The 15,406-nt window shown below is 38.4% G+C and overlaps 1 protein-coding gene across 1 annotated transcript in view; it reads left to right on the forward strand.

Moving 5' to 3' along the window:
* The first annotated feature begins 707 nt into the window (after positions 1-707).
* The window catches only part of LOC149160144 (uncharacterized), a 92,560-nt gene continuing 77,861 nt past the window's right edge, over positions 708-15,406 (forward strand). Inside the window, exon 1 of the mRNA XM_089436637.1 lies at positions 708-1,300. Coding sequence (XP_089292763.1) covers positions 1,234-1,300 — 67 coding nt within the window. The 5' untranslated portion in view covers positions 708-1,233. The remainder of the gene's footprint in view (positions 1,301-15,406) is intronic.

The raw sequence follows: 15,406 nt of genomic DNA on the forward strand, positions 1-15,406 counted from the left end.
TGCCACGAAGAATTTAGTCGGCGAGCCATCCATCAACTTGAATGTAGTCACCTGCCCAAATGTCCATCCCCATAAAACTGTTGCTATTTTGCTTGCCAAGTGTGCCATGAGGTTGAAGCACCACCTACACCTCATCAATGTCCACTTGCATTTGCGTGTTAGATACTCACATCCAGGTATGATAGGCATAATTCAATTAATAGATGAAATGACCCTTTTTGAAACACTTTTTCTAGTTAATTTTGCCTAAAATACAATAAAGTTTTTTAAGAATCTTAAGTTTAAGTTGTTTAATCTGCAATGTTAGAGTGTCTCAAAAGTCTTTAGGGTGTCAAATCCATTTATTTATTCAAAAATGTACTTTAAGTAACAAGAAATCACAATCTTTTTCGAAATCATCTATTAATTAAATGATGCCATAATATCAAAATTTATTGAATTTTAATTTTTAAAAAAGACTCTACTTCTTTAGATACCACCACAAAAAGCGAGTGTACTCTTGGGATTTGAACTTTCGTCTCCCAAGCTTTGCCCAAGTAAAGCTACCAACAAACCACACATCAATATACAAATCAAGGGTTACTTGTTACTCAGAGATTTTAGGGTCCTAGAAAAGGTACCACCTTAATGATCTTTGTCCTCCATCTCAAGGAGATCAGAAAATATTAGTCCCGACCCCACAGTTATAGGAATGCTCACCACCATGGAACAACCAAAAGAAAAAAGCCCCTAGGTACTCCGGGCATGTGCGCATCTGAATGTGCTGAAAATGATATTTGATTGTACCGAGCTGAAAATCCGAATCAAACCCTCCCTCCGGCTAACCCTAGGGCACGACGGGGTTGGCTCAACCACAAAAGCAACAAGTGTTGGAACACAACAATAGTGATTGAGTTTTGTGTTTTGTATGATTCGTAGTAAAAGAGGTTGAGGAGAGCTTGAAGACCTGCTGTCGGTGAGCAACTAACAGGAGCGAGCTAAGATTCGAGGGAAGAAGAGCCGCGGTTTTGGTTTATACCCACTTTACAAATTGTCAACCATCTGCGCTTCCGGGCTCTGCGTTTGGGTTTTTCCGGAAGCCAAGAGACCCCTTTCTATCCAAGTGCGTACGGGAGAAACATCCCTTAAAGCATTACTGGGGCTCTGAAACTGAAGATTGAGTTCATTTTCTGATCCAGGCGGGGCAGATCGGAGGAGGACCGGCGGCTCTTTTGGTTTATTTGCTCAAGGAAGATGGGAAGAGGCAAATTCAAGGGCAAGCCCACAGGGCGCAGACACTTCTCAACAGTTGAAGAAATACGTAAGTCATCTAACTCAATGCAATTTCGTTTGTATATGTAAATTCATGGTTATGTTCACTGTTTCGTTGATGTAGGGTTTTCTGTATTCCGTTACAGCTAGAAAATTTTATACCTCATATAAATTATCAATTTATGTTGAAAAAAAGTGGACAACCAAAGAGAAAAGGAAAATTCAGGACGCCTTATCCTGAATCATACTTCATTATTATAAATTTTGTTTATTCTGTCATATTGTCCAAAGAGTGCTAAGAAAGTAATTTACTTATTTTCTTCAATAATCTTTTCTGATAAACTAAGAGACAGTTTCAAAGAAGCTGTCCTTTGAACTTGAGGAGAAGTGACGATATTAGGTGTATAGAGAAATTGCAATTTTAATTATGTCCACGAATGGCTAAAGCAGGTCAATGGGGCTTGAAAGTGCAGCATATACTTATTGATATAAATGATTTGCATAATGCATCTCCCTGCAGAGAGAACAGTAAATTAGAAGCTAATCCGTTACCCGAATGTAAATAATAAAGAGTAGAATTCTTGACATAGTCCTGTAACAATGATTTGGATGAGTGATTTCCTTTAACTGGTAAGGAAAGCACACACCAATCCCATTGAAATTGGCCTGTTGACAAGTGTTTTTTGCAGCTCATGAATAACGCTTTATAGTACCATGTTTCCCCAAAATAACTTTGCAGCCATTAAATGGCAATTTTTACTTTTAGTATCCTGTTTTCGCCAAAATAACTTCAGAGGACTGGGTTGACTGTTTAACTTATGATGGTTTTACAAGTGAAATAGTGGGGAAACAGCTACCCAAGTGAGGTTCGTAGCACAATTTGGATATTTGAAAAAATATCTCCAGTGCTGCAAATCTTCCCAAATTTGGGAACACTTGGAGTTATGCTTGGTTACAAGACCTCTATACCCCTTGTAAAAATATTTGTAGAGAATAATACAGCTGCAATATCTCAACCTTAATAATGAACAAATCAAGTTACCTGTTGTTGATTATGTGTACAACAATGACGGGAGTTTTTCGGATTTTTCTGACCTTGCTTTTAAATGAACGTGTGAAATCACCTATTAATAATGAGGGTCATTGTTGTCCTGTACATCTTGCTATGTATACAAGTTCTATTTTCTACTTGCTGGCACCCACCTTTGCAAATGCAATTAATCTTTTTAAACAATCAAATTTGTCCTAAATCTCTAAAATGCAGTTCCATTCTATTTTACAGCATGCCTTATCAAATTTGATGTTGAAAAAAAGTGCATTTTCTTTGTTGACTTGTCCATTTAAGACCCTTCTAGTTCTGAATTAAACAGATATGTGATGCCCCTCATTTTTAACACGAACCCAATTCTACATAAGTGTGATGCTGAAGTTGACATCAATATGGGTGTAAGTATTATAATACTCATACAATGATATATATTGGTGTAATGCAAACCCATTCCATTGTATACTATGCCTTATCAAGAAAGATGACATTTTGTTTGTTGACTTGTTCATATAAGATTGGTTTGTAGTTAAACGGATATATGAGGTGCTTCATTTATTTGTAATCTTTCCCAATTCTAAGCAATTAGGTGAGTTACCCAAGTTGTAATTGTGAGAGTAGTTTGTAATAAACTAATATTTGTGATGTGTTTCATTTGTAACTACGCCTAATTTAAGTTTCTAAGTGAGTATGTGAGAAGCCCAAGTTGTAAATGTGAGAATAGGTATGATAATAATATTCCTACAATGATATGGATTGGTATAATACTAGTGATTTGAATTTTGTAACTAGAAGGTATTTGATGTGACATGGAAGGCTTGCTTTATCAAAAACAAATGGTCGATATGGTGGGAGTAAGTATGATAATGTTCCTACAATATTTGTCACAATCTCTGTCACAGGGTTCGCCGAATTTGAACCTTGAGGTTCGAAATTCGGCGAACCTAAAAAAATAAATTGAAATTCATTCAGGTTCGGCGAACCTGGTATTCGAACCTGAAGGCGAACCTAAAGACGAACCTGAAGCCAAACTTTAATTTTTTTTTTTTGGCAGTTTGAGGTTGAGTTCAAGTTGTTCTTGTTAGTTGTTTTAAGTTTTATGAGAAAAACCATGGGAAACACATGGTTTTCTCTTGTTTCGCTTATTGCCATTTAGTTTCCCGTGGTGGCCACTGGTTTGGCTTTATTTACCATGGTAGATTTTCACAAGCCAACTTCAGTTTGAGTGTAATCGCTCTATTGTGCTCAGTGTCGCTATTGTGTGTTGTATTGTCTGCAATTTCCTAAATTCAATTTCTAGATGCTGCTTGTCCCCTTAGCGTGAAGTGAATAGTGGTCGTGATTTGTGGCGAGTGGGTGCTCATTGCTACTCATATAGCTTTATTGATTGATTTTGACTTTTTATTATTTTATGTCATATATATATATGTCTGTTGAAAAATATATCTAGTCAAACTTAATGTCGAACCTCATCGGAAAATTCGAATCGAACTTAATCGTTGTCAAACTCAAATTTGAACCCGAACCGTGTGACATAGCCTACAAAGACATGGATTAGTATAATACTAGTGATTTAAGAACAAATGGTCCTTTTTTAATGATAACATGTTGCTTTAGATGTGGATTGGTAAGAGCAAAGGTTCTAGGTGGAATTGGTAATGATGGGAAAGTTATAGTTTCATGGTACAATGAAGAATCTCAATTGGCAGGAAAGTTGAGTTGGGTTTACGTTTATGTGTAGTTAGGAACCATGGAAGGGTGGGTGTTTATTCCATCTTGGAAATTTTTTGTTGTTGTCGTTGTTGTTGTCATATAATCATGCCCAAGTTTGAGTGAGTAGGTGAGATGCACAAGTTGACATGGTTAGATTATTTCGTAATTAAACTAATTTGTGATGCCCCTCATGTCTAACTCATGCCCAATACCATGTGGGTTTAGGTGTGATTGCTTTTAAATGATACATATCAATATAATGCTAGAGATTTGTAATTGAAGGGCTTCATTGAAAACAAATGTTATTGTTATTCAAGGATTACAAGGTACATTTTTTTTAAGAATTGAAACTGAATTTATATTAAACTAGCCTAGATCCAACTTAACTCTGGATCTATCAAGTGTCGAGAGGGATCAAATCTCTCGAGGTGCAAATCTCTTTTTGAGTACAAAAGTTGAGGAAAGGTTTACGCCTCGAGAGATTTGATCCCTCCAGACACTTGATAGATCTTGGATTAAGATGGATCTACGTTGGTTTACATTAAACTACAGGTTGTTATGATGTTCTTTCAGTGTTGAACAATTAATATTTGGTATTTTGGTGTTTTAATAATTTAAATTACAACTATGTAATAAATAAATTACAATGTTGTAGTACTTTATTCTTGAATTTATTTTTGCTACTTTTAGTTGTAGTAAATAGAATGGCCATAGGAGTAAAAGAGATTTTTTTTTCTTCCATCTACTTAACCTCAACTCTCATGATTAAGGCAAATTAATTTTTGAAAATGTATATTCTTAGTAATAGTAAGGAATATGGCTTAGAATCTGAGGACTCCTTAGGTTCCTCTGTGGCCTCAGTAGTAGTAGCAAAACTAAACCTAACATAAACACAAGCTGGTGGAGCTGCATGACTAGTGCACCCATTAGTTGTATTCCTTTGCTTGAATCAACTACTCGTTTTAGTTCCACTGGCACTGCCACTGGCCAAAGCTGCATTGGGATCGACTCCCCCTAACTCCAAATGAGATGTGTGAGGCAAATGGGGGGGGAGGTATGATTTTATAGGCTTGGAGGGGCTGGTTTTGGAGGGAAAGAACCCATAGTTTCCCAAAAATCCACTCACAGCCACCCTAACCTGCTCTGTGTGGGTCTGCAGTTGTGCATGTGCGAGCTGTCAATGACCTAGTCAGTTTATGGTGGAATCGACATTTCATACCGGTTTGGTACCAAACTGGCTGGTTCATGGCTAATTTGGTACAAAAATGGGGACTACCTTTGGCCCAAACCGGGGTCAATTGGCCGGGTTGACCTCTGAACCTAATGATATTTATAGATTTTCTAGCACTGTTAGTTAATCTGTGAATATTCCTTGCCTTGCAATGCTTAAGCTGGAAAGAAACCCTAAAAGAATTAACATATGTATTGTAGATGTAGGATAAGTACTTGGAGGAACATGTTATTCAACTGCTTTCCCAATTTCAGAGAAGACAACAATTCATAACTTGGAAAGAAATCGAAAGAGAGTTAATGTGTGTAATGTAGAGGTAAGATACATACTTAGAAACGCTGGAGTATTTAAACACTCTTGTGTGTACATATTTCATTCCTTTGTACTCGACAACTTTCCATTTCATGGGCTAACTTCAACATGTTGAAATTGTCTCAAAGGAAGGTCTTTTGGCTTGTGACTTAGTAGTAAATACCTCGAATTAGTCTTTCTCTAGCATGAATGCAAGTTCATGAGATAAACTTTAGTTACAATGAGTTGATTTCTAGTTTATTGGAATGGTCATCAAGTTTGCATGCGTAGTGTTGGAGCTTCAGTTTGTTGGAGTCTTCTTCAGTTAGACTACAGGATGAGGCGACAATGACTAGTCCAGTTAGGACGAGTCAAGACTTCAGTGACAAGTTCAGTTAGGCTGAGTTAAGACTTCAAAGATAAGTGAAGAGAGGATGAGTTGAGTCCTTAGTTAACTCGAATCACAACTAGAGGAGATCAAGGAGCAACTCGAGCTAGTTAACTGAGAGCTAGTCCAAGTGTAATTGGGACTTGCTCCAATTAACTAGCAAAGGAAACTCGTGACACTAGTGTGAATTGGTATTTGACTAGGCCTCCTTGCATGCATCAAATTCTATTTTGAAAGAGAAGGACGAAGGCACAAAATAATTGATCATTCTTTGTTGTGGAGTGCACATTAGTTGAGGAGCAAGAGTGCACATTGATTGAGGAGCAAGGATCAGGATTCACAGAGTAAGTTGAGACTACCTTCAACAGAGAACAATTATATGCAGGGCTGAGATCAAGAGCAGTGCCGAGAGTATCTTCTCAGGGGGCGAGAGTAGTGATCAAGAGTAGGTCGAGAACAATTTTAGAGCTGAGAATAGTGAGGAGAAGCCTAGCGCTTTCTCAATGACAAGTTGTTGGTTGCAGTAGCAATGCATTGAATTGTAATATTTTCTCAAAGAACAATCAATAAAAAACAACATCAAAGAAGGTAGGCTTTCCCCTTTGGGTTTCTTGGGTAAAACAAGCGTGGTAATTTTGTGTGCATGTGTTTTTATCTCGATTATTTTCCATTGCATGTTGAATGTTAACAAACTTTGTATCTTGGTGAAAGTTAAACTTGGTTTCAGCTTGCAGTTGTCTAGATTCATCTAATTAGTTGAAGAGTTTCAAGAAATTTAACATGGTATTAGAGCCACACTTTGCATAAAAACCAAGCACGAGGATTGTTCAGTCAATGAAGGGCGCAACTCAGTCAATAGGCTTGCGCTAGAGTTTGAAGAGCACATTAGTTAAGGAGCAAGAATGCACATTGATTGAGGAGCAAGGATCAGGATTCACAGAGTAAGTTGAGACTACCTTCAACAGAGAACAATTGTGTCCAGGGCCGAGATCAAGAGCAGTGCCGAGAGTATCTTCTCAGTGGGCGAGAGTAGTGATCAAGAGTAGGTCGAGAACAATTGTAGAGCTGCGAATAGTGAGGAGAAGCCTAGCGCTTTCTCAATGACAAGTTGTTGGTTGCAGTAGCAACGCATTGAATTGTAATATATCCATTTTCTCAAAGAACAGTCAATAAAAAAACAACATCAAAGAAGGTAGGCTTTCCCCTTTGGGTTTCTTGGGTAAAACAAGCGTGGTAATTTTGTGTGCATGTGTTTTTATCTCGATTATTTTCCATTGCATGTTGAATGTTAAGAAACTTTGTATCTTGGTGAAAGTTAAACTTGGTTTCAGCTTTCAGTTGCCTAGATTCATCTAATTAGTTGAAGAGTTTCAAGAAATTTAACATGGTGTCAGAGCCACACTCTGTATAAAAACCAAGCACGAGGATTGTTCAGTCAATGAAGGGCGCAACTCAGTCAATAGGCTTGCGCTAGAGTTTGAAGAGCAATATTTTTGGATAAGCAATATGTTGTAAGGGCAAATCATTGTTTCGAGGGAGCCTCTAAATTCTGCTCATGGAGGGAGCAGATTTCAGTGGTGTTGGAAGATAATGGGGTGCTAGATTTTGCAAAGAACCCACAAACTGCACCCACAAATGCCCAACAGTTGATCCAACATAACAAGAATGACACCAAGGCTAGGAGGATCATTCTTGAGGGGGTCAAAGACCACATTATCCCTCATCTCCATGGGAAGACGACAACAAACGATATGTGGAAAGCCATCTTGGCTTTGTATCAGGGATCCAGTGATGCCAGGAAGCTTGCCTTGAAAGACAAGTTAAGAAATATTCAAATGAGCAAAGGAGAGCCCATCATTGCGTACCTTTCCAAGTTCACCCAGGTTCGAGATGAGCTAGTTGGAGTGGGCGAGACTGTAGCAGACAAAGACCTTGTGAGTCTTGCGCTACTAGGACTTCATAAGTCTTGGGAAAATTTCTAGGATGCAGTCAGTGGTAGAGAGAATCTTCCCAATTGGGAAAGGCTGTGGGGAGACTATGTCTAAGAAGAAATTCAAAGGGGGATGAGAGCTGGAAGTTCAGTAAAGACAAAGGACGAGGAGAACTTTGCCTTGGAAAGTAAAGGAAGCAAGGCCACGAGCAAGAAGAGCCAAGGCAAGGCCGAGTCTAGTTACACTTAGACTAGTTCTTAGTTAATACTTGGACTATCTCTTAATTAACTAGCTCCATTTACACTTGGACTAAAGTTAACTAGCTCCAGTTGCTCTTTGATCTCCTCTAGTTGTGATTTGAGGTAACTAAGGACTTAACTCGTCCTCTCTTTACTTATCTCTGATGTCTTAACTCGACCTTCAATTAATTAGTAAAGGAAACTCGTGACACTAATGTGAACTAGTATTTGACTAGGCCTCCTTGCATGCATCGAATTCTATTGAGAAAGAGAAAGACAAAGGCATAAAATAATTGATCATTCTTTGTTGTGGAGTGTGCATTACTTGAGGAGCAAGAGTACGCATTGATTGAGGAGCAAGGGTTGGGATTCACAGAGCAAGTCGAGACTACCTTCAACAAAGAACAATTGTGTGCAGGGCCGAGATCAAGAGTAGTGCCCAAAGCATCTTCTCAAGGGCCAAGAGTAGTGATCAAGAGCAGGTCGAGAACAATTGTAGAGTTGAGAATAGTGAGGAGAAGCCTAGCGCTTTCTCAGTGAAAAATTGTTGGTTGCAGTAGCAGTGCATTGAATTGTAATAGATCCATTTGCTCAAAGAACAACCAATAAAAGACCACAACAAAGAAAGCAGGTTTTCCTGTTTGGGTTTCCTGGGTAAAACAAGTGTGTCAATTTTGTGTGCATGTGTTTTTATCTTGATTATTTTCTGCTGCATGTTGAATGTTAAGAAACTCTGTATCTTGGTGAAAGTTAAACTTGGTTTCAGTTGTCTTGATTTTCAGTAGATTCATCTAAGTAGTTGCAGAGTTTCAAGAAATTTAACACAACAATCCCAGGCTTTGTTTGAAGACTTTCTGCATCACCAAATATGGAGAAATCTTCCTTGCACAATCATGTTCTACCAAACGAATTAGGTTAATGTATGTGCACATGAGTTGACTTGTATTTTCTATTATTATTTTCAATTGGACTAACTTTATTTTAATTATTTTTTAATATAACATTACACTAGTGTGACATCATCTACTGGGTTGTAGAGTGCCTCTCGTTGTAATGAAAAAGGTTTTAGTTGAGGCAAGCAACAAATTACATAGTTGTTAATTTTAGATAACAATGGTATGTTCTATGCTTTAGAGCAATTTACTTCAATTTTTCTTATTAGCGCAATATCAATTTCCAGATTAGCAATCACATTAACATTGATAGTAAATGTAGATAGAACATAAAGAATAAGCAGAAGATAAGCCAAGACAAGAGGACACAATATTTGGCAGATGCCAGGAAAAAACCCCAATGTGGGGAAAATCCTTTGGTTAAATCTTCTTATTATTCTTCAAAATCTCAGCAGAGAGAGAGTACATCATACAAAATTTACTTGCCCAAACACTGTCAAAACAGTCCAGTCAAACTGTAGTCAACAGGATGCCCTAACTAGAAAGTCAACGCTAGTCAAACCAATAGAAAGTTTCCTCCAAATAAGCTCGGTCAAACCCAATCAACTTGGCCTCCAAAGACTGTCCGAATCAGCCCAAAACAATCATGAAATTCTCGGCCAAACCTTGTCAATGCAGAGTAAACGTTGCGGTAAAAGGCCCTATGGTCAACGTTGGTCAAACAATTGCAAATTCCTCGATTTTTGTGCGAGGAGATGCGGCCTAAAGAAATCGAATTTACTGCTTGAAAAACACAGTCAAAGGCGGATGTTTGACCCTTGATCAACGTCCTTGTAATTGTCCCAAAACAAATCTGAAATTTTTGGCCTGTAATTTCAGTCAACCCAAGTCAACGCATGAAGAAGAAGATGCTCCTGATTGTTGTACCAACCAATGAGAAGAAGAGAGAGAAAGATGCGTGTTGATGGTGTCCAAATGAAGAAGAGGCGTCATCTATATATACACAACGTTGAGGGTGAAGAGACACGTTTGTTGGGCTTCATGAGCCTAATTTAGACTTTTGGCCAACCTTGACAATTTGTCCATAGAAGAAATAAATTCATAATTCCATTTCTACTTGTTAGAATGAGATGATCCTTAGATCAATCTTGCACTTCTTGGAAAGAGGAATCCAATAAAAATATCATCTCCATCACATGAGCTCTCCAAGGTGGAGTTTGGCTCTATTTGCCAATTTTAACAATAATGTAGCAGCAAATTACGTTGTGTTGGTTCATAGAGTCTTTAATATACTTGAGCATTTATTTGAGGTTACAAAGAAAAACTTATAACATATCACAAGGTATATGTAGGTTGTAACATAGCCAATTATATTTTGGAATTTCTTGCATGAGAAAATTTTGACATATTTCTTACATACTAAAATACAAAAACAATACATTTCTAGATTGGATTACGTGTTCGACTTCTTGTCACTATTGACTATGCCATTGAAGGAGGTTTTTTCTTTACTACTGTAGTCCAAGCTTCCTTTGTTTTCTATAAGTTTAATGTTGGTCCCTCAAACCATGGCTTGCCTTGCTTTGGAGGTTTTGGTTGTTTTAGAGTCTTCATCTCTTTGGCTTGGTCCACCCAACTTGCCTTTGTTTGAGTGCTACACGAGATTTTTGCTTGTTGGTCCAAATCTGGGGGAATCGTTGATTCCTCTAGTTAATCATATGGTACCGCATCTTGCTCTTTTGATGCCTTCTAGTCCAGATCTAGGGGAATAATAGTTTTTTTTTTTTTTTTGTCAAATCCTATAGTTTCACTTCTTGTTCATTAGAAGGGATGTTCCTATTTTCTTTTGATTTCTATTTTGGCTCTTCCATGGGTAGGTTTGGGTCATATGGCTCAACATTGTTAATCGTTTGATGTTCTTGTTTGGCATTGACCCACCATCCTATATCTTAAGTACCTTGTAATTCTTGCAAATTGATAACCTCACTTGGCAATTGTCGACATTGGCTAGAGTTCTATCCTGGCCACATGCACAAGCCACCCTTAGCCTCAACACTTCTTGACAACCAAGGTTGGCATGGCTAGTACCTCTACCCCCATTTTGCACTCGTGTTCTCTTGTTGTGGTGGTGGATATTATTGTTAGTGACTTTTCTCTTTACATTTCTAGATCAAGTATGATGACATCTCACATTTTGACAAACATGATGACCCCCCCAATGACTCTAATTCCAATATGAATGTAGCCCTTGTGCATTCTGTGGGACTTTGCTCCCTCCCTCCCTCCATTGGAAATCCAGGTAAGGCCTCTTTTAGAGATATTGTGTATATTTCTTCTAATTGTTTGTTGGTTCAAGAGGTTCTATCTCTATTCCTCTTAGGAAAGATGTTGTATCTAAGGTAGCCCTCTATAGCACTTGCTCTAATATGTCATGTCAATAGTCTGTAGCCACACTTAGTTGACTTATACATAGATTGCAGATTTTCTACGACTTAGATGTTGATGTTTGTAGTTTAGGCAAGTACATGTGCATAGGCATATGTGTCTAGGCATGCAAAAGATGCCCATGGTCTCCTTAGGACACTTGCTCAAGTATTGAGTAAGTTGTTATTGTAACTTAGCCTAAGTCTAACTTAGGAAAAGCACATAATTAATCATGTTTACTATTAAGTTAAAAAAATAGGAAAAGTAAAGTATTTACTTTAGTGATTATGTTTTAATCTCAACTGTTGATCTCATGTGAGGTGAGATCTAATCTTGGCCATCCATCACTTTGGAGATTAGAGTTAGTGACATAGCTCCACGAAAGGTTATAAAAGCAAGGCTAAGGAGAGGAGAAAGACACACTATACAACGACACAAACCACTGAGAAAGAGATTTTCTCAAGTAAGATACTCAAGTGTGTTGGGTATTAGGAAGGTGGAGGCGTACAATATTGGAGATCCAAATCAACCAAGTAGATCGAGGACAAATCTAGGGCTTGATTGATTGGATCAAATCTGAGGTATGCTGTAAATGTATTTTTCTCAGTTGGGCCATTATTCCATGATGAGAGCCCAAGTAGGCTCAAATTATTATATTAATGAAGAACTCTTGATTGGATATAATTTGTATGTGTCACATGTGATTATGATTGGTTAATATTTTTGCTTCCATTGAATAATTGTGTTAAGAAGTTGTTGTGCTTTTATTTAGTAGATCAATATAATATGCTAGGAACTAATGGCCAAGTGCTAGGTTTAGAATTTAACATGGTATCATAGTGTAAACTTTGTAAACCAATCTTTGAATCACTAGGTAGGCTAGGTTCATATAATTGTTGCATGGGGGATTGGGGGGGTTTCACTGTAATCATATGAGACGCTAATTTAAATTTGCATGGAAATATGGTCATTTGTATGTTATAGGGGCAAAAAAGAATCATTTGTATGATATATGGTGGCTGAGATCACAAGGTGGTTTAAGGAAAAGTTTTGAATGATTAAGTTGAAAGTTAACTTAAAAAGGGTTGAGGGGCCGACAACTCTAACAACAAACAATAGAGGCTAGTAGTTGCCAAGACCAATAGGCCACAAAGCTGGGTTATAGGTTTGCAGGCACAAGTGTGGGGGTAGAGAGTGTGATAGTTGGGATTCGTAGGCATTGCGTGGGGTCAACAACGACAGAGTGGCAGATTGCCGGAATAGTTGGTCAGTCACATAGAGGTTGCAGTTTGTGTTGTTGGGGTCGTAGATGTGCACCATCCATGGCTGGAACTAGGCTGTAGTGTTGTCAAGCTGGTTGGCAGACTCTACGTGTGGAGTAGTGCTGTTCGAGAGTAGTCGAAAAGAGGTCAATGCACATGTGGAGACAAAGCTGCAGACGGGACGTGGAGTGTAGATGCAATTGTTGCTTGTACATAGAGATGCTTTGAGTGGAGTCCGCTATTGGGGCCGATAGGCCACTATGCAGAGGAGATACTTGGGTTGAAGACCAAGTTACAAGACTTGGTAGTAGTAGGCTTGTGGTGGTGTGTGAGACAATCGAACTAGTGTAGCTTGTGTGCAGGTGTGTTAGGGGTAGTAAGACTGGGCCTGTTGATAGCGAAAGAGAAGCTGCTAGACCAATGTGTCGTAATTAGGTAACTGTCAAGGCTGTTGGGGTACAACGTGGGCCTCCAACTGTGACAAAGTCACAAGATGTGAGCAAGTTACAACCAATGTGTTTGGTGGAGGTCAACCTTCAAAGGGAGAGAGTGAGATTGTACTAGTTAAGGGATTGTCAGTGGATTTGGGTGCCTAAAGGATTAGGCAATTTTTTAAGTAGAGATCAAGTTAACATGATTACAATGGGTCTTTGGTTTGGAAATAGGTTGGTTGGAGCCTCATATTAACTTCTTTGGAAGGCTAAGGTCACTTTGGTTCTTAAAGAAAATGATCTCTAGGAGATTGTTGAAAATGTGATCCTGGAACTGACGAATGCTAAGGAGAATTCTGCCTTTGTTAAGAGGGAGATAAAGGCACAAAGGGTACTCTTGGATGTAGTGAAGGGCCATTTGATCCTTCACTTGTATGATAAGTCAACCAAGGAGATGTTCGATGTTTTGGTGGGTTTATACCAAAGCAAGACCGTTAATAGGAAAATTGTTAAAGTTGGCAACTAGGGCCAAACTCCACCTTGGAAATCTCATATGATGGAGATGATATTTTTGTTGGATTCCTCTTTCTAAGAGGTGTAGGATTGATCTAAAGATCATCTCATTTTGACATGTATAAATGGAATTATGAATTTATTTCTTCTATGGACAAATTGTCAAGGTCGACCAGCAATCTAATGTAGGTTCAAGAAGCCCAAAAGTCATGTCTCTTCACCCTCAACGTTGCATATAAATAGAAGGATCTACCTCATTTGGACATTCGTCATCACACACATATCTCTCTCTCCTCATCTGATTGGGTCATATGAATTTCACGCAGCGTTCTTCTCCTCCACACGAGTGAAGAGTTGACTACATTCTCTGTTTTCTAGCGTTGACCAAGTTGCAGCAAGTTTGACTAGCGTTGACTGGGCAGTGTTTGACCTTGTTTGATTGCGTTTTTCTTGGGAGAATTTTTGTTTGGGTAGGCCGCATTCTTTGGCACAGATTTTGAGGATTTCTGGGCAGGTTAACCATCGTTGACCGTAGAGCTGACTGTGCATTGACCAAGTTTGACTGATTTCTTCAGCACTGTTTTGGGCTGATTTGGACTGTTTTTGGACGCCGAATCAACTGGGTTTGATCGAACTGATTTGGAGGAGTAATTTTGCTGATTTGACTAGTGTTGACTTTCTGGTTAGGGCATTCTGTTGACTGCAGTTTGATTGAACATATTTGATTGTGTTTGGGCAAATAAATTTTGTATATGGTACTCTCTCTGCTGAACTTTTGAAGAATAATAAGAAGATTTGATCAAAGGGTTTTCCCCACGTTGGGGTTTTTCCCCGGCATCCGCCAAATATTGTGTCCTCTTGTCTTGGCTTGTCTTCTGCTTATTATTTATGTTCTATCTGCATTTACAATCAATGTTAATGTGATTACTAATATTGAAATTGATATTGTGCAAATAAGAAAATTGAAGTAAATTGCTTTAAAGCATAGAACATACCATTGTTATCTAAATTAACATGGTATCAGAGCTAAGGTGAAGACAAAGCCCAAGCTAGAGTGAGGAACAATCATTGAGATTTGTTGGACAAGGACGAGATTCAATGGCCTCCGCATCTTACTTCAAATTTGATGAGAAGCTCAATGATAAATTTAATGCATGGAAGATGTCTCTTGACTTGACTTTCGAAGAGCAAGATGCTATGGATGATGTGCAAGGAAAGATTACTGAACGTCCCTCAAATGCACCGATTGCCGCTAAGACAAAGTACAAGAAAGGTGAAGTCAAAGCTAAGAAGATCATCAGGAATTCTATTAATAAACATTTGGCTGCATACATCTCTGATTTGAACACATCTAAGGATATGTATGACAGGTTGGTTGGCATGTTCAAAGTTAGCAATGCAAACTAAGTCATCTTTCTCAAAAACAAGTTAAAGGACATAAAGAAGGGAAGAGGTGAAGATATCCAATCCTACTTCATGAGGATTACTGAGATAAAAAATGATCTTCTTTCAATTGGAGAAGTTATTGCTGACAGGGAGCTCACTCTCATTGCCCTTGGAGGTCTCCCTCGTGAATGGCATGTGTTCAACACTACTATCCTCAATAATGACAGGCTTCCAGGTTTTGATGAATTCCTGACTCAATGTACTCAATAAGAGACAAGGATGATGGAGAGAGACATGCCTTCAAATAGGAATGATCTTATTGCATTCTCCGTTCATGCTAAAAGAAAGAACAATGCAGGTTCAAAGAAGCAATGTCAAGGAAGACTGAGAATCAAAGGTGGAAGTAGA

This window comes from Pinus tabuliformis, chromosome 5_2, assembly GCF_031772625.1.
Source record: "Pinus tabuliformis cultivar Carrire ecotype Pingquan chromosome 5_2, CPIR1, whole genome shotgun sequence".
NCBI lineage: Eukaryota > Viridiplantae > Streptophyta > Pinopsida > Pinales > Pinaceae > Pinus > Pinus tabuliformis.